The sequence below is a fragment of the Taeniopygia guttata genome, chromosome 19, assembly GCF_048771995.1.
Source record: "Taeniopygia guttata chromosome 19, bTaeGut7.mat, whole genome shotgun sequence".
Classification (NCBI taxonomy): Eukaryota; Metazoa; Chordata; class Aves; order Passeriformes; family Estrildidae; genus Taeniopygia; species Taeniopygia guttata.
Window position 1 is genome coordinate 1326642 of NC_133044.1, and position 18615 is coordinate 1345256.

Genomic DNA, 18615 nt, shown 5'->3' on the forward strand with positions numbered 1-18615 from the left:
GATCCTGCTCCATCCAGTGCTCTTCTGCTCTGACCTTCAGCTGCTTTTCTCTCTGGAGCTGCCAGCTTGCGTGCTGCCCTTAGGATGGGATAGACAACAGGGCTTCTTTCCCCTTTCAGAAACATGGTGGTGGCTCTGAAGGAGCTGTCCATCCGAGGGGACTTCAGGACCACTGTGGAATACTTGATCAAGCTGCTGGAGACGGAGAGCTTCCAGCAGAACCGCATCGACACGGGCTGGCTGGACCGGCTCATCGCTGAGAAAGTGCAGGTGCAGCTGCTGCCCCTGGCAGGGACACACCTGGGGATGGGCAGGGGTGGTGCCTGCTGCTGCAGAAGGGTGTAGGAGTGGGCAGTGTCCACTTAATGAATAAACATTTTCAGTGGCATTGCTTTTACATACATCGAAATCCTAGGGCATCCCTGTTGGGGAAAGTTGGTCTTAAAAGTTGTCCAGAAAAGCATTGAGACCAGTGTTAGGTTTGGAATCTGGGACAGATGACAGTGGAAATGTTGTTGGAACCTGGAGATTTGATCCAGGCAGAAGAAAATGTAGTTTTAAGGAGTTACAGAAATAATGGCTTCTGTGTAGGGTTCACATGGCTGCCACACCGACTTGATTTTAAAGAGTGTTGGCCATGAACCAAAACTAGAGCTGAGACTGCTGATTTTTCTAGCTGGGTGTTCAGATTGGGCTGGAGCTGGAGGAGGAGGTGTGACTGTGTCTATTTGTCCCCTTTTTTAGGCTGAGAGGCCTGACACCATGCTGGGGGTGGTGTGTGGGGCTCTGCACGTGGCTGACGTGAGCTTCCGAAACAGCGTCTCCAACTTCCTGCACTCCCTGGAAAGGTAAAAGGGCACGCTGCTCTCTAGTAATTACTCCTGGTGTACAAGTTCCCTTCAGCCCAGTCCAGGAATGCTCAGGGGCTGTTATCTGCTGACTGTTCCCTGGCCCCAGGGAGTCTTTATCTGCTGAGAAAACTGGCAGGTATCTGCATCTCCTCCAAATATCCCCTGCTGTCTGCACAGATTGCTTTGGTTTCTAGCAGGAGCTCCAGGAAACAGCTCAGAAACACAGAGTTCTTGCTCTGTGTGCTGCTAGGGCGGCATTAGGGAGTCTTGAATCACCCAGGAGTGAGTGGAAAAGAGAGCAAAGCTGGCCTGTGTGGCTGGAGGGACTTTGTTTGACTTGGTTAACTGATTTGTGTCTCTCCTAAGAAGAGACTCTATAAAAACCTACTCCCATCTCTCTGCTAGTGTTTCCTAAAGCCTTGCATGCATCTCTGAAGCTCTTTGGACCTCTGGTAGTCATTTGGTGGCTTGTGGAAGATGAGTTTTGTTTTGTCCTTCTCTTTGCAGGGGCCAAGTCCTGCCTGCTCACACTCTGCTCAACACGGTGGACGTGGAGCTGATCTACGAGGGACGGAAGTACGTGCTGAAGGTACAGAGTGGGACCCACCCTCCTACCCCTGGGCTGGACATGGCCACGAGTGCTGCTCTGGCCTCGTCTTTGCACAGATCTGTACAGGGAATTGGGTCTGAGCAGGGTTGATTTTCTCTGCTTCAGTGGGTGAAGAAATCAGCACGGCCTCCTTTGCAATAGCACCGCTCACATCGCTCCACTGCAATGTCCCTGTAAACATTTCAGCCTCCTGCTCTGAGCAGGGTGAAATTTGCTTTCTTACAGGCAAAGAGTACTACAGGTTGACCAAAACTTCCAGCTGATTTTTCTGAATATGTAGGTCTACTCTGCTGGGGTTTTGACACACCGTGACAGAATTTGCAGCAATTTTTCCCTGTGGTGTTGCTTTTTTGCTGCATGCAAAAACCCCATGTTGCAAAACCAAACATAATGAAAGTTAGGAAATATTAGACTTAAGGTTGCCTGTGCAATCTTCATTAGCTTCCTTGGGCAAATCTGTGGTGGTGAAGTTTTTAATGATAAGACCATATCATTATGGTTTTTGCAGCGGTGAGAATTCTGCACCTGCCTGGGTTTATCTTTGATGAGGAATAGAGGCATTGAGCAGCAGCTGAAGTGTTCTTTAAAGGATTTACACAGCTTCAAATAGCAGCTCTGGGGCAGAGATCCCTTTCCCCAGGGAGAGCACTTGTTGCTTTCCCTGTGGGACAATCTCTCATTTTTCCCCCCAAATTATCTCCTTGATTATGCAGTGTAAGTACACAACTGTGCCTCGTAAGTAGACGAGGGTGAGAAAATGGTCTGTGATTGCACAATCAAACCTCAGCCATCAGTGCAGAAGTGTGAGAGGATTAAATCAACATTCATGGACAGCGCCAGTTCTGGCATCTCTTGGCTGCTGTGTCCCAGAATCCCAGACTGGTTTGGGTTGGCCCTTGTAAAAAGTCTCTATTTCTTGTGGGATCCCTTCAGGCACTGGAAGGCCATATTTAAATCCCCCCAGAATTTATCTTCTCCAGGCTGGAAAATCCCAGTTCTCTCAGCCTTTCCTCATAGGAGAGGTGCTCCATCCCTCTGGTCAGCTTTGCTTGCCTGCCTTTGTGACCCCATTTTTTTTACACAACATCAAACACCTCTGTTCCTCTTCATTAATTCCCACTGTTGCAGCACTTGGAAAACTCTGTGTTGTGGCAGCCAAGACACTCAATGCTGTGTTCAATTCACTGGATAATTCCCATTCTTGTGGGTTGGCAGGTGACCAGGCAGTCTCCCAATTCCTACGTGGTGATCATGAACAGCTCCTGCGTGGAAGTCGACGTGCATCGCCTGAGTGACGGGGGGCTGCTCCTCTCCTACGATGGCAGCAGCTACACCACCTACATGAAAGAAGAAGTGGACAGGTAGCAACCTGTACAGCTCCAGCTTTAGCATTTACACAGCCAAAACGAGGTGTATTTATAACTTCATGCTTCCCAAAAGATCAGCTGGGAGTGGAATTCTCTCCTAGGAAGAGTTTTCTAGGTGTGCTGTGGGTGAGTTTTGAGACAGAACAGGTCCTGGCTACTGTTAAAAGAAGGATATGGCTGTGCACCATGTGGAGTCCATATTCCTCTGCTTGGTCTAAAAACCAAAAAAAACAGAACCAGAAAATCTTTAAACTTCTTGTAATTCCACGGCTGCTTTAGAAATAAAGACAAGTTGTACTGTTTCAGTGCATCCCCTCAAAATTCCCTGCAAGGATCATAGCAGTAAGGGCAGTAAAGGGCATCCCCAGGTGTGGAATGTGAACTCTGCCCCTACTGCTCTGTTATCTTCTGGGGAAAGTAATGGATCTGCTCAGGGGGCAAAGAATTTGGGTAACTTCCTGAGTTGGAATCTCCACCTCTCGGTTGGTTGAGGTCTTTTCCCATAGTTTTGTTTCAAAGTAGGATAGGGAAAGGGAGACTGGATTTTCCCTTTCCCATGCCTTCCCCAAGGAGTTCTGCTGCCCTGATCTGTCCTGTTCTTCCCCAGGTATCGCATCACCATTGGGAACAAGACCTGTGTGTTTGAGAAGGAGAATGATCCCTCCATCCTGCGCTCGCCCTCCGCTGGGAAGCTGATCCAGTATGTGGTGGAGGATGGGGGACACGTGTTTGCAGGCCAGTGCTTTGCAGAAATTGAGGTAAAAGTCTCAGAGAACTGGTTTGGCTGCCCAGGAAAAAGCTAAAAAGCTCGGGGGAGGGATGTTGGATGCTTTGGGACTGGGAGTTGAGTGTGAGGGATCATTCACAGTATTTCATTGACAGATGAACTACAGCGGGAATTATCAACAAGAGTGATGGGGCGGGGAAGAAATTTAACAGCAGAAATTTGAGTGCTAATGACTGTACACCAAGTGATAAGCAAAATGTCTCAAAAATCCTGTGATTATCACCTTCTTGAGGTTCCAAGGGAAGGTGGGATCCATTCCCAGCTGTGGTGAGGAAGGCCTCCTTGTGCTACTGACACAGACTCGGAGTTATCTGCCAGGATGAATTAACAAACTTCATCCTGGTTAGCTGATCATTTATCAGGTCGATCCCAGAAGTTAGTAAGTGTCACTCCTCCCTTCTCCCTAGGAAGTTACTTAACTCTTACCGAGGAGGAGGAGGAGGATGAGCAATTTTTGATCACGATGAGGAAAGCACAAGGGGTTGTGTAGGAGTGTGTGGCTCAGAACAGATTTGAGGGAGGGGAAGGTGTGTGATGACAGAGGGGCAATTAAACCAGCTGGGGACAATGTGTAGGAGAAAAACATCAAGACAGAAATCCAGCTGTTTTATGTAAGTGCTATTGCCCTGCAACAGGTCATGGCTAAGAAGGCACCACCCAGATAATCCCTGTGGCTCCCAGTGGTGTAGAGCAGAGCAAGGGTAAAACCAAACTGGCTCCCCAAACCCAGCCCTTCTGCTCCAAAGGCAGCAGCTCTTGATGTAAGGAAGCATTTCTGTCTGGGAAGACCTGTCTGAGAGCTCTAGAAAGTGATCCTGCTTGAAGTGAAGATGTGGCTGTAGCCTTTGAGAGGAGCCTTTGGAGAGCAGCAGAAAATCGTCTGCTTTCTTCATTGTGCTGAGTGTGGGGCCTTCCTGAGTCTCCTGTTCATTCAGGCAGTGTGAGCAGGGACATTCCTGAAGCTCCTGCTGCACTATTTTGTGGCCAATTATTTTGTTCTCCCATTCACTTCAGTGTCTGGGTTTTGTTCCCAACATCTGTGCTTGTAAGTTTTGGGAACACCTGAATGCCAGAGGTGCTCATGCAGGTCTGTCTGTGGTGGGACACTGCTGGCTGGCTCTCAAAACTAGAACCGTTTTGGGGCACATGGAGCTGAGTGTGTAACCTGTTTTCCTTGCTACAGGTGATGAAAATGGTGATGACGATAACAGCAGGAGAATCAGGCTGCATCCACTATGTCAAGCGCCCAGGGGCAGTCCTGGATCCGGGCTGTGTGATTGCCAAGCTGCAGCTGGATGATCCCAGCAGGGTTCAGCAGGTGAGGAGCTGCAGAAAGCACAGATTTTGTGGGGTTTAATGAGGGACTGATGTTGAGAGTGGTGCAGGATGGTCCAGTGAACTAATTTCCCATTTGTGCATTGTGCTGGAATTGTCACTTCACTGTTTATTTGTCTCAGATGAGGACTGGGACTGAGATTTCTCTCTCTGATTCAGACCAAACTTACCTACCATTCCTGCCCTCTGCTTACCTCAGTACTGTCGTGGGGCTGTCTCTCTCAACCAAGTGCATTTCCCACTGTGGGAATCCTTGCAAGTGAAACCTTGGCTGCAGCTGAGGGTGACTGGCTGTTCCCCATGGCTGGTGCCCCACAGGAGGCTCAGTGAGGCTGTTCCTTGTTGCAGGCTGAGCTGCACACGGGTACCCTGCCCCAGATCCAGAGCACAGCGCTGCGGGGTGAGAAGCTCCATCGCATCTTCCACTACGTGCTGGACAACCTGGTCAACGTGATGAATGGGTACTGCCTGCCAGAGCCCTTCTTCAGCAGCAAGGTACTGGGGGGCCCTTTTTCCAGACCAAAACACAACGTTCTTGCAGCTCAGGGAGGGGTTGGGCAGCTTTTGTGCCACAGAGATGGGATGTTGGACATCACCCCTCTCCTTCTTCCTCTTCCTGTTGTTTATTCTCTTCTCCATTCTTGCCTCTTCTCTCTCCAGGTGAAGGGCTGGGTTGAGCGATTAATGAAGACCCTGAGGGATCCATCTTTGCCCCTGCTGGAGCTTCAGGACATCATGACCAGTGTTTCTGGGCGGATACCACCCAATGTAGAGAAGTCCATCAAGAAGGAGATGGCCCAGTACGCCAGCAACATCACCTCGGTCCTCTGCCAGTTTCCCAGCCAGCAGGTGACCAACTACCCTTCATGGAGGGATAAAAATGGGTTTGTGTTGGGGCAGAGAGAGAGAAAATTTCCTTTACATGACGTGGAGGTTAGCTGAGCCTGAAAGATGTGTTTGAACATGGTGTGCTGATGGTAGAAGGTTCTTCCCTGTGTCACTTCAAGCTTTACTCTCTTTACCTGTGCTGAGGGGTTCCCTGCTCAGTATGGCTTTAACCAGGCACACTGGTGGGAGCACTTTAATCTTATCAGTGGCCCTGTGGGCATTTATTTGCTTTTTGCATGGTACATGTGCTGCAGTGCAATTTGTAGTGCCAGTGTAAGCTCAGAACAGAATGACTGCAGCCAAGGGAGGCCTGGTAGGGTGAGGAGATGCTGGAAGCTGATTTCTCCACGGTGTGATACCGTGCATTGATTTTTGTGTCACTGGCAGGTCTTGAACTTCCTATGCTGTGTCTCTGCAGGTTATCCAGCCCATGGAGGGCTTTTCCCTGTGCTTTTTGTCCACGTTCTTTTCCCTTTCAGATTGCCAACATCCTGGACAGCCACGCGGCCACCCTGAACCGCAAGTCGGAGCGCGAGGTTTTCTTCATGAACACCCAGAGCATCGTGCAGCTCGTGCAGAGGTGAGCCTGCCCAGGGCTTCCTCAGAGCAGGAGCCACCCCCAGCAGCCCTGGCAGGGGCTGTGTGTGCCTTCAGCCTCGCTCAGGGCTGGCTTTGTGCCTCTGCAGGTACCGCAGTGGCATTCGGGGCCACATGAAGGCCGTGGTGATGGATCTGCTCCGGCAGTACCTGAAGGTGGAGACTCAGTTCCAGCACGGTGAGTTCCTGGCCACATCCAGGATTTGATTTCTTGAAGAGTCGTGTTTGGTCCTGGAAAGTCCATGTGGGCCCTCTGGAGAAGGTTTGCTCTCACTCTGCGCTGAGAGGAGTGCACAGGGTTTTTGGAAGGGTGTGCAGTCAGATCCTGGGGTTTGTAGGGGAGATTCTGTCCCCAAAGCTCAGCTGAAGCTGAGAGGTGAAACCAATGCCTTGCACTGCTGTATCCAGGCACAAGATGGCAATGAAGCCCTGGCCAATTCCGAGGCTCTGGCTCTTACAGGTAGTTCAGATTCCACTGTTCTTTTGTCCTGCTCCATTACCTGCCCCGGCCTAATGGTACTGCAGATTCATTTCCACTTCAATTTGCTGGCAGCAGAGGATGGTGCAAGGCTTTTTGCTGTTATTTCATTTTGCTTGTCATTTGAATGAAAGTCTGAGCTCCCTGTTCCTCTCTCAGTATTGCTCACAGAGGAGGCATTTGGTATTGGAGCTGTTTATTAAGAGTGGGATGTTAGAATTAAAGTTTGTAGTAGCTGATGGTAGGAATGATTCCTTCCCAAATTGATTGTGTGGACCATAGAGAATCACAGAATGGTCTAGGTTGGAAGGGGCTTTAAAGCACATCTCATTCCACCATCCCAGGCTGTTCCAAGCCCCATCCAGCCTGGCCTTGGGCACTTCCAGGGATCCAGGGGCAGCCACAGCTGCTCTGGGCACCCTGTGCCAGGGCCTGCCCACCCTCACAGGCAGGAATTTTTTTATAATACCCAACCTAACACTACTCCCTGTCAGTGTGAAGCCATCCCCCTTGTCCTGTCACTCCATCCCTCGTAAATAGTCTCTGTGCATCTCCTTGTCGGCTTCAAGCCAAGGAGATCCTCAAAAAACACGCAGAAAAATAAAGACACATCTAATAACTTGCAATCCTTGCCACAGAGGTGTGAAGACTGGAAAAGAAATGTGCATTTCTGCCTGCAGGTCACTATGACAAGTGTGTCTTCACCCTTCGTGAGGAGAACAAGAGTGACATGAACGCAGTGCTGAACTACATCTTCTCCCACGCCCAGGTCACCAAGAAGAACCTGCTGGTTACAATGCTCATTGTAAGTGGCTGCTGCTTTTTCCCTCTCTCTTTTTCCCCCTCTCTCTTTTTTCCCCTCTCTCTCTTTTTTCCCCTCTCTCTCTTTTTTCCCCTCTCTCTCTTTTTTCCCCCTCTCTCTTTTTTCCCCCTCTCTCTTTTTTCCCCCTCTCTCTTTTTTTCCCCCTCTCTCTTTTTTCTCCCTCTCTCTTTTCCCCCTCTCTCTTTTTTCCCCCTCTCTCTTTTTTCCCCCTCTCTCTTTTTCCCCCTCTCTCTTTTTTCCCCCTCTCTCTTTTTTCCCCCCTCTCCCTTTTTTTCCCCCTCTCTATTTTCCCCCCCCCTTTTTTCCTCCCTCCTTCTTCCTCTCTCTTTTTCTTCCTTTTGCCTTTTATTTTACAACCATAATGTGGTCTGTTACTGCCAAAAACACATCCAAAGTAGCCATCCACAAAATAACTCTCCAAAGCAAAAGAAGTGTCATAATTTTCCTAGACCGTAGCTGGGTTTCATAAATTCTCATTTGTAAGATGTAAGGATCCTGGCGTTCTTTCTTCCTGGCTCTCCTTTTTCCCCTTTTTTTCCCCTTTTATTTCCCCTTCCCCTTTTTGGTGTGTGGTGTGATTGTAAGTAACGCTTGCCTTAAGAATCTCATTATTTGAACACGGAGCCATATTTCCTCTGAGGATTCTGGAGTAGCTTTGAGCCGGGGCTGTTCATTTCTCAAGTAATCACGCTGGCGTGATGGAGAGAGAAAATGGCAGCTGTTCACAGCTCAGGCCTTCAATTTTCTTCAGAGTCCAGTCACTCAAGTGTGTAATTACACGGGGGTGCCGGCGAGGCGTTAGCCCTTGTCAGGGAGCTGGGCTGAGGCTTTGCTGCTGCCTTTGCCAATCAGTGCAGGCAGAGCTAGTCCTGCCTTTGGGTTGTTGTTGTCATCCTGATCATTCCTTGCTAGAACGGGACTGGAGCTTTCAGAGCTTTCAGTCTGGTTTGTCACCTCGTGCGGGCTGTGCCTCGCTGCCTCTTGTGAGGAGACCTCAGAGAGCCTCAGAGAGCCTCCCTTGTCCCTTGCTGGTCATTCCTCCCACCAGTCAGTTCTACTCCAGTAAAGGCCAACATCCCTGTGTGCCAGAGCCTGGAGCACCAGGGAGATCCTGGTGGAAGAGCCACTCCTGGTTACCCCAGGCCATGGTGCTGCCTCATGGGAGCACAGGGGTTTCTGCTCTGCAGTGGGAGCAGGAGCTCAGGAGGGACAACACGGTCACTCCTGGCACAGCTGGGTGTCCCTGAGCTTCCAGCACTCCATGAGCCAAATAACCATCAATCCTCCCCTTCCAACCTTGGGAGCAGGAGCTCAGGAGGGACACCACGGTCACCCCTGGCATAGCTGGGTGTCCCTGAGCTTCCAGCACTCCATGAGCCAAATAACCACCACTCCTTCCCTTCCAACCTTGGGAGCAGGAGCTCAGGAGGGTCAACACGGTCACCCCTGGCACAGCTGGGTGTCCCTGAGCTTCCAGCACTCCATGAGCCAAAGGACCATCACTCCTTCCCTTCCAGCTGGTGGCACGCTGGCTGTGACCATGGGGACAGCTGTGGTGGTTTTGGGGGGCCAGGCTGTTTGTGTGGGTGGGGTCAGGGCAGCTTCACCGCCTGTCTGGCTGTTATTGATGGGTCCCAGGAATCCATCAGTAACCAGGGGCTCTGAGGATGGCTTTAGTAATGGTGTTGTGCTGCCATCACTCACCTTTTTTAGCCAGCAGGCACTGAAGGCAGGGTGGGAACTGCTTCATCCTTCATACATCTGTTGAAATATGGTGTGATTTGTTGTGGTGTGTTCATTTCCTGTGCTTAACTTATGCATGTCCTGGCCTGAGCAGGATGGAGTGGCTGGTGGCATGGCAGGGTCCCGTGTCCTGTTGGATTTCTGTTCCCTGGAGCAGCAGCATAACAACACCCAGGAGTTTGTGTTTCAAATCCAGCAGTCCTTGAATTCCTCACTGTCCCCACAGTGTCCTGGAGTGGATAAATGCACAGAACTTCCTTTGGGAGCAGTCACAGTCGTGTTTGGTGGCCCAGGACTGGCCAGGAGGGGACAGCAGTCTGATCAGAGTTAGGAGCTCAGACCTTTTCCCCCTGGGAGATCTGTGTGATCATTCCTTGAGGTGCCACCATGCCTGAGTGGGGCTGGAGAGAAGGGGATCAAGAGCAGTGTGAGGGAAAAACTCCACTGGAATCTCAACTCTTGTGGAGTTATTCACTCTATGGGACTTCTGTATGATTTGGCTTTGGTTTTTAATTTATTTTCCCTGGCAGATTTGTCAATCCCACCTGCTGCACAGAGGTTTTCCCCTTCTCCTTTTCTATTTCTTGGATCTTCAAGTGGCCTGTTCTGGTCTGTAGGTGTTTAGGATCTCTTGAAACTTTTAGGCACCAGCTCTTTCTGGTGGTAAATCCCTGTTTCATCTCACATTTCCCTCCTATGATTAATTTATCAAGACAAGCTGTTAAGTGCTGGGTGGAAGAATCACGTTAGGGTTTCCAACTTCAGGGTGGGAGGGAGGAAGCTCACAAAAAGTGTTGAAGAATGTGGGACTATTCATGAGAATTGAAATTATTTTTGGAAGAAGGTCTTTACTGTTGGCATTTTTTGAATGGATGAATTCACAAGAGTTTTGGAACAGCATTAACACTGGAAGTTTATGCTCTTTGGTTTTGTTGTTCTATCCAGCCAATTTAGGCAGCAAGGTAAGCTTGTGGATTTCCTCAGATCCAGGATTCTCTGGTTAGAAGAATTATTATGGAGTCAGTCCAGTGCTGTGGCAGGAAATGCAGCCCATTATTCATGGGTTTAGTTAGCTTTGCTTAGCCTTGTCAGAGGAACGACAGATCTTTTGTCTGGTGTTGGCTGAAGCTGCACAAAGCTTGGGTGGTTTGTGGCTGTGGAGTAGTGGGGACTTCTGAGGTTTGAGGTGTTTTTGTAAGTGGATATCAGGCGGTTCTGTGGCAGTGTAACTCTGGTCACCCTTCATGGAGAAGGTTTGCTGACCTTTACACGTTCCACAAGGTGTCTGTTGGATTTTGCGTTGTTGCAAACTTCTGTACCAGAAGGAGAAAGTTATGGTGCAAACCTGAAACTGGGTAATAGGAAAAAGTTTTCTGAGCCTCTCTGAGAAGTCAGCATTTCTGGTGTGTTTGGGTGCCATAAATGCTACAAATAGAATGGGAGAAGGTCCCTGTCCCTTCTTTCACCTTTTATTTATGTGTGCAAAATTGTTGAGTGCTGACTATTTGTGTCCTTGTCAGCACAGAATTCCAGGATAATTCAGGACAGGACTGCTGGGGATGGGCTGCTCCAGCCCTGAGCGTGTGCTTGCGTTCCAGTTCAGACTCCTCTGGGGGAGCACAGCTGATGCTTTCCCTCTGTTCCAAGCATTCCTTGTTCTCTCTGTCCCCAGGACCAGCTCTGTGGCCGTGACCCCACCTTGACAGACGAGCTGATCAATATCCTGACGGAGCTGACCCAGCTCAGCAAGACGACCAACGCCAAGGTGGCCCTGCGAGCGCGGCAGGTGAGGCTCCCTGCACGGGCTGCTCCTGCCTGCAGCTCAGCCCCCTGGCAAACCACAGCTCCTGATGTTTGTTTTGATCACTGTGCCAACGGGGAGAGTGGGTTCCTGTGGGCAGCACTTTGGCAGTAAAGCTAATTAGCAGTGATTAACTGTGATGACTGCAGCACGTTCCCCGTCGCTGTAATATTTAAATTTGACATGCATTCCTTTGTCCCCGCTCCTCCAAAAAGTTGTGTCTGGCTCACACAGGAGTTCGTTGTGAGTAGCCCATGGTTTGTATGATGGAGGCAGTGGGAATGTGTGGCCACTGTGGTTTTTGGTGGTTTTGTCATCTGCAAGCCTGAGCAGCACAGGCTGCCTGGATTGTACAGGAACAACATGGACAGGCTCTCCTGGTTCCTCAGCTGCCTTACAGTTGTGAATCCACGTGTGCAGAGAACAGGGAGAGCCATTTGCACAAGAACCAGCTGTTCTTTGCAGCTGCTAAGGAATTGCCACGAAGAATTGTGCTGGCCTTTTGCAGGGCTTCTTCCATCCTTGTGCTGCGCTTTGTCAGTTTTGTTCGAACCTGGAAATAATTGGAAAAACTCTGGATACTGTAAATTCCAAGAGTCTGCTACAGAACTGATTTGAATGTCACATAGGCACCCAGATATTGTTGTGAGCTTCCTCTTCAGCAGTTCATTTCACCCTCCCTCTGTTGCCAGGGAGGGGTGAGAGGTTTCCTGATAGCGCTGACCCCTGAGTCTGATCACTCCTCTTACTGCACAGTCCCCATCTCCAGCCTAAAGCAGGAAAGCTCACACTTCAGGGGTCTCTCCTTTTATTTCAGAGCTTGGCTATTGAAAAGGAACACGGTGTTTGAAGCTGCTCAGTGACCTTCTGTTTCCTCCAGGATTGTGCTTGTGTCCTTGAACCGTTCTGCTATTGAACCTCCCCACAGCAACTGGGGATGCTGCTGCAGTCCTTATGTTGCTCTTCCACTTCATTTTCCCTGCAGGCTGCTTCTATTTCCTACCTCTGCATCCTTCACGTTGGGCATTTAGTACCTGGCAGTGGTGGCTGTTCCCTCCCCTGCCCAGGAGCAGAGCGTGGCTCCAGCACGAGCCTCCCCACAACTGCTCCCCGCCAGCTCTGCTTCCCAATTAACAGCTGGGCAGCAATCCCCAGGGCTGGCAGCCCTGCCCTGCTAAATCACATGCACTGATGGAACTTGATGGAAGCTGTTCCCTTTCTCCCTGGGGAATTGCAATAACACAGGCACACAGATGAGGCCGGGGAGGGGAGAGGGTGTGCAGCATCACCCGCAGAACACAGGTGCCTCTTCAGGGATGGGGCAGGCTGCTGGAGCTGCCTGCTGCTGGCCCTGCATGGCTCCTTTCTCTGACATCCCCTGTGTTTCCCCAGGTTCTCATTGCTTCCCACCTGCCCTCCTACGAGCTGCGTCACAACCAGGTGGAGTCCATCTTCCTGTCGGCCATCGACATGTACGGCCACCAGTTCTGCATTGAGAACCTGCAGGTACCCCCAGCCCCCTCCCTGCTCCCTGCTTCCTTCTCACTGCCCTTCACGTCCCAAGGTCATGGTGGCTTTAAGTTGTCTTGGTCTGGTGTCCAGCTTTGCCCTGTTTTTTTGGTTTTGTCCCTGTGCCGAGGTGGGGACGGCCTCGTGCCAGTTCTGCACCTTCCTCCCGGGGGACTCTGGGCACCAGGCACGAGGAGATGGAGTGGAGCTGTGCCAGGGGAAGCCCAGATTGGACATTAGGAAAAGGTTCTTTCCCCAGAGAGTGGCACTGCCCAGGCTCCCCGGGGAATGGGCACAGCCCCGAGGCTGCCAGAGCTCCAGGGGCACCCGTGTGAGCTCCTCTCGTATGGTTTTAGTTTGAGTCTGTGAGCAGCAGGAAGTTGGGCTCAGTGATCCCTTCCGACTTCAGGTTTTCTATGGTTTAATATAAAAAAGTCATAGTCCTTGATGAACAACGGGAGAAGCTTCGAAATCAGAACTAGCCAGGCTTGATTTGGGGCTTTTCCATTTCTGCCTGATCCTGGTTGCAAGACACACTTTTAAACCCCTGCTTAATGTCATCTCTCCTAGAAACTCATTTTGTCTGAGACATCCATCTTTGATGTGCTTCCCAACTTCTTCTACCACAGTAACCAGGTGGTGAGAATGGCAGCTTTGGAGGTGAGTTCATTCCCATTGAAAAAATTTGTATTTTTAATTTTTCTGTGGATTTGGTTTGTTTTGAGCACTGTCTGCAAATGTTCTGAGCAACCCTGCAAGATCCAAGGGAACTGTAGATTGTGTGGCATTGGGCATGCATAGAATCTGGTATTTACAGCATTAACATTGGTAACTGAGTGAAATTTCAAATTCAAGTTGCATTTGTGTGAAGACTGAGGCGGTTGAAGGCAGAAAGTGAAAGTTCTGTCAGAGGATGATGGCTCTGGCCTCCCTCAAGGAATACATTCTGGTTGAATTAGAGTTGATCTAGCTGCTCATGTGCAGGCATGTTTGTATTTTAGCTGTGAGAGGTCTCTGGGGCTGCCTGCCCTGGGGCTGACGGGTTCTGTGCCCTCAGGTGTACGTGAGGAGAGCCTACATTGCCTACGAGCTGAACAGCGTGCAGCACCGCCAGCTGAAGGACAACACCTGCGTGGTGGAGTTCCAGTTCATGCTGCCCACCTCCCACCCCAACAGGTCAGATTTTCTCTGCAGCTGCACATTTGGGAGGGGCTCGTCCTGCCCTGGCAAAGAGAGCTTGCACTAGGGCTGCTGGAGAAAAGGGGTTCATTCGGGTGTGATGGTTTTCCTGTGTTTTCTGGTTTCTAGCTTGGAAGTTATCTCTAGAATGTCAGTTCTGGCTGAATGCCGAGCCTTCCAAAAGATGTAATTCCAGACAGAATAATCAATTAATTGGAATTTTAATACAGAACAGTCAAACAGTCTCTGTCCCCTCCTGCCAGCCCTTTCTGACTGCTTGTGTGGCTCTGCTCCTTCCTGCCTTGCCTGGATAAGGTGACATCTTTTGTGGCACAAGATTTTTTGATGGAGCAGGCCGAGATGAGAGTTTTATACAAAATGCTGGGGTTGACACAGTTTGATTTTCAGTTTTGCATTCCTTGTGACTACGACCGAAAGCATCAACTGCTGGAGAGGAGGGTGGCATCATTTCAGAAAAGCAAACCTGATTATCAGAGCTTGCAGCAGCACTGGATCAGAGTGGTTTGGGTTGGAAGGACCTTACAGACAATCTCCTCCCAAGCTCCTGCCGTGGGGCAGGGTTGTTCCTGGGTGTGTGTGGGGCCAGCCTGCCCTGTGCTTTCCCCAGGACGGTGCTGGAGCTCTCAGGGGCTGGTCCCTGCTGGCTCGGAGGTGGCAGTGAGTCCCCGCAGCCACCGGGTGCCACTGTTGGTCCGTGCCGGGCCCTTGCTGCCTCCTTTGTTCCCGAACATCTCTGCCCTGATCTCATTTCTGGTGGGGTCCGGTCTCGCTTGGCTGGGAATCCATCAGTACCTTTTATGAAATGGTTTTCAGGGTCTGCTTTGCTGGAAATGAACAGCCAGCCCCCAAAGCACTCCTGCTACAAATGGGACATGTGTCTGGGCTCATCTGTTCCCTGCATTGCTGGAATATTTGTACATAATTGCATACTATTTTTAGTACCCCTTTATAATGTTCCCTTCTCCTCTTCCTTCTTCCTCCGTTTCTCCTCTGCTGGCCTCGGTTGCCTTTGTTGCTCGGGGATTTTTGGCCTGCCAGTGCTCTGCTCTGTGCACAGCCTTAATCAGACAAGGTCAGCTGGGAGAGGAGAGATGTGCCCTGCTCCAGGAGCAGCTCTTTGGCCGGGAATCTGCTCTGCCTTACACTGAGCTGGCTGGGACAGTGTTCTGAGCCCAGCTCTGCTCGCTGTGCTGCTGGCAGGGGCAGAAGGCACCGTGCCCTCGAGGGAAGCAGGCTCAGCTCCTGGCAGGTGCCTCCAGCTGCCAGTGGTGAATTTGGCTCCTGATGCTTGGGGCAGCTTCTTGCTCTCCCTCTGGGGTGGCTGGAGGAGCCCAAGGGCTGGTGGTGGCACAGGGTTTGAGGCCTGAAGCCACACCTGGGTGTTAAACATTGTCCTGCTTAAATCTTCTTTGTTGTTCTTGACCAGGGTCTGTGTTCATCATGTGCTTTTCTGTGTCTTTTGTAGCACAGATTCTTAGGCTGAAAAGCTAAAAATGCATTCCAAGGGCAAAGCCCAAGGCCAAAATATCCCAGAATGTCCCTGGAGGCTCTGCAGGGCTGGTGACCCAGGAGCAGATGCCAGGGAGCCCTCAGGAGAGCATTTCCTTGGGGAGCTGCTGTTACATGATGCCACACATTTTTCACCACTGCCTCCGATATTTTTGAGCCCTGGCCCCTTTGTGTCAGATGTCTGTGAACCTTTGAGAACCCAAGTTTTATGGAAGCAAACATTCATGTAGAGAAAACAGCAAACTGCTAATGGTTTAAATTCTAATTAGGATTTTAAATTTGTATTTAAATTCTTCGTTATTGGTATTTAACCCTGCTATGCCTTTACTTAATTGTGGCAGAAGCAATCCCAGCCTCTCCCTCTGAGCTGCCTGATCACAGCTCGGGCTCAGACTTTGTGGCTTTGGCCATGGAAGGATTGCCATCAGCTGCCCACAGGGAAGCAGAGAGGACAGAAAAGCTGTTAAATCTGCTGACAGAGTCACAGAAGTGCAACCTGCTCCTGGTGGGTTCTGTGGGCAGAAACTGTTTGGGGAATTATTTGTTTAAATTAACAGCAAACATCCTAATGCAAGAATCCCCACTGAAGAGCAAGGGAGAGTCAGGGGGAGGAAAACGGCTTCTAATGGGAAGCACAGAGGGCTTTGCGAGTCCATCAGCATCCCTGTGCCTGTGCAGGGCAGATGAGGAGTGCAGTGTCACCATCTGGCTGCAAATGGGGTTTGGGAGCCCTCTCCATGCAGAAATCCCATCTGGAGGCGTGGATCCAGGGCACCTCTGGGGTGCCAGCGGCCACAGGCTGCACAGGGGTGCAGAGTGCCATCCTTGCCTGGCATGAGCTGCCCTGGGATGCCAGGCTCCTGGGGAGAGGGGTGGCAGGGGAAAGGAGCCCTGCTCAGGGCTGGGCTCTGCTGTGTGTGTTGTGCCAGCCCTGCTGCCGTGGGCACAGGGGGCAGAACTGACTGCTCAGAGGGTTCAGCTGCCTTTGTGTCACGGCAGCCCAGGTGACAGACCCTGAAAGGCCTTTCTGAGGTGCTCATGAAACAGGCCTTGCCTAATCTTAGCTTCAAATCTTCTGTTCAAAGAAACATTGTGTGTGGAGGAGAGGGAATTATAGTGCTTTTTCAACAAAAGTGTTTCTTTCTAATCCCCTCTCCTCTCCTGCTTTCCAGCAGCCTTTCTTATGTCTGAAGCTGTAAGGTTTAAATTAAACTGGGACATTGTCTGCTGTAGCCAGCTCTTGGAGCCTGCTGCTGCCCTGCTCCTCCCAGAGCATCTCCTTCCCTGCAGCTCCCCCAGCCAGGCTGCTCAGCTTGATCCCCCCTTCCCCAGGAGCAGATGTGCTGCAGGATCAGGAGGGAAGAGCTCGGAGATGAATGTGCTCCCACCAAACAGATCCCTGTTTGTCTCACAGCTGGATGTGTCCCCTGTGGCAGATGCTGACAAGGAGACTTAGAGGTGCTGGATATATCCTGATTTTGGGGTGTGGCAGGGATAGCCCAGGGCTCTGCCTTCTGCTTTGTGGAGCCCCAGAGGAAACTGAAATACAGCTCAGCCTGGTTTTGGTCCCTGCTGTCTCAGCCTTGCCTTCCCAGCCCCTCTGGGCACTGAGCCCTCACTTCCCTCTGTCCCTTGAAGCACCCCCAGCTGCCACTCTGGGTTGGGATGTCCTGGGTCAGGATGTAGCACTGGAAGGAGGAAGTAAGGAAGGGTTTAGCCCTGCAGGTGAGGTGTTGATAGTGAGGTGAGTGTGGCTCTGGGGGCTCCACAAAGGAGATGTCTGCCTCTGGAGCTGGGAATGCACACTCCACAAGCAGGGATGCAGAGGCAAAAATGCCTTGTCTGGGTTGGATTCATTCCTGGGGCTGCAGCCTGGTGTCCATGGTGCTTCAAGGGTGGAAGTTGAGCTTAGGAGTGGTTTGCTCTGCATTTCATCATCATCATCACACTGCAGAACGCCCTGGGGTGGAAGGACCTTAAAGCCCATCTCGTTCCACCCCTGCAGTGGACAGGGAACTTCCCACTAGACCAGGCTGTTCAGAGCCCCATCCAAGGGTATCTTTCAGTACAGATGTCTCAGCTGTCTTGTGCTTGGTTTGGCCTGAAATCTCCCTCTGTGCTTGTGGATGTTTGTTCATGCCCCACCTTGGACTTGTGTTGCTGGTTTCTGGGCCCAGGAGTGGTGCATGGTCTCTCCCCATGCTGTCTCCTGATGTTTTATCATCTATGGGGAGTTTTGGTGGTTCCTTTTTGTCAGCCTCTTCCTTAGTTTACAGGTAGAAACCATTTGGAAGGCTGAAATATCCCTGGTCCCAAACAGGGCTTTTTTAAGAACCCCACACTCACTCACATTTACAGCAGCATGTACGGTTTTTTTTCCCTGCTATCATTTTACAATGATCTACTCGTAAAATGTGAGTTTCTGACAAAGTGACAGCATTTTCTGTGGACTATTTGCTGGAGCAGCCTCTGGCATCAACCTCTGGATGCCAGGAGTGACCCAGCTGTGCTGCTGGGGGCTCTGACCCTACCTGGAGCCCCAAAGGGATAACCCATGGGGTGTCAGGCAGCCTGGGGTCCCCTCCTCGTTGTGAGAGTGGTTTGTACAGGGAGGGAGGAGGGGAGGATGATTCCAGGACACCTGTAAATCCCTGCAGCTCGGGGCTGAGGTTTGATGTTAATTAGGCAGCAGGCAGCAGTAATGTGCTGCCGTTCCCTTGGCTTGCCTGCCTCGGAAAGGGCAAAATCTTCCAGCAGAGCAAAGAAGGGGCTGTGGAAGGGGCAGCAAACTGAATGGAACGAGGATAATTTTATGCAAATTGGACTTCTGTAGCAGATTCAGCTTGGCTGAATCACAGAGGGAGCAGAAGAATAAGGGAAGAGAGAGGGAGAGGAAAAACTCAATCAAAATGTATGGTTTGAGGCATGTTTCGCTGCCTTCTGGTTAGATTCTTCTGCAGAAATGAAGAAACATAAGAGGAATGGCACTGGTCAGAGCCAGTGGAATTGCTCTTTCTCCTGTGGTACTGCTGTTAATAACTACAAGTGGGTTATTGAGCCAGCCTGTGCTGATTCTGCTTTGCTGCCTCGTTTCCAAAGCTTTGCCCTGTGCTGGCA

General features: G+C 50.7%; 1 protein-coding gene across 9 annotated transcripts in view; it reads left to right on the forward strand.

The window, feature by feature from the left end:
* ACACA (acetyl-CoA carboxylase alpha) overlaps nucleotides 1–18615 on the forward strand; it is a 103191-nt gene that overhangs the window by 25332 nt on the left and 59244 nt on the right. For all 9 annotated transcript variants that reach the window (XM_041719971.2, XM_041719968.2, XM_072916779.1 and 6 more), the window contains 15 exons: nucleotides 120–270; nucleotides 745–848; nucleotides 1359–1440; nucleotides 2677–2822; nucleotides 3436–3586; nucleotides 4799–4933; nucleotides 5299–5445; nucleotides 5611–5799; nucleotides 6318–6418; nucleotides 6525–6613; nucleotides 7594–7718; nucleotides 11152–11265; nucleotides 12673–12786; nucleotides 13360–13449; nucleotides 13847–13965. In XM_041719971.2, coding sequence (XP_041575905.1) covers nucleotides 120–270; nucleotides 745–848; nucleotides 1359–1440; nucleotides 2677–2822; nucleotides 3436–3586; nucleotides 4799–4933; nucleotides 5299–5445; nucleotides 5611–5799; nucleotides 6318–6418; nucleotides 6525–6613; nucleotides 7594–7718; nucleotides 11152–11265; nucleotides 12673–12786; nucleotides 13360–13449; nucleotides 13847–13965 — 1857 coding nt within the window. The remainder of the gene's footprint in view (nucleotides 1–119; nucleotides 271–744; nucleotides 849–1358; nucleotides 1441–2676; nucleotides 2823–3435; nucleotides 3587–4798; nucleotides 4934–5298; nucleotides 5446–5610; nucleotides 5800–6317; nucleotides 6419–6524; nucleotides 6614–7593; nucleotides 7719–11151; nucleotides 11266–12672; nucleotides 12787–13359; nucleotides 13450–13846; nucleotides 13966–18615) is intronic.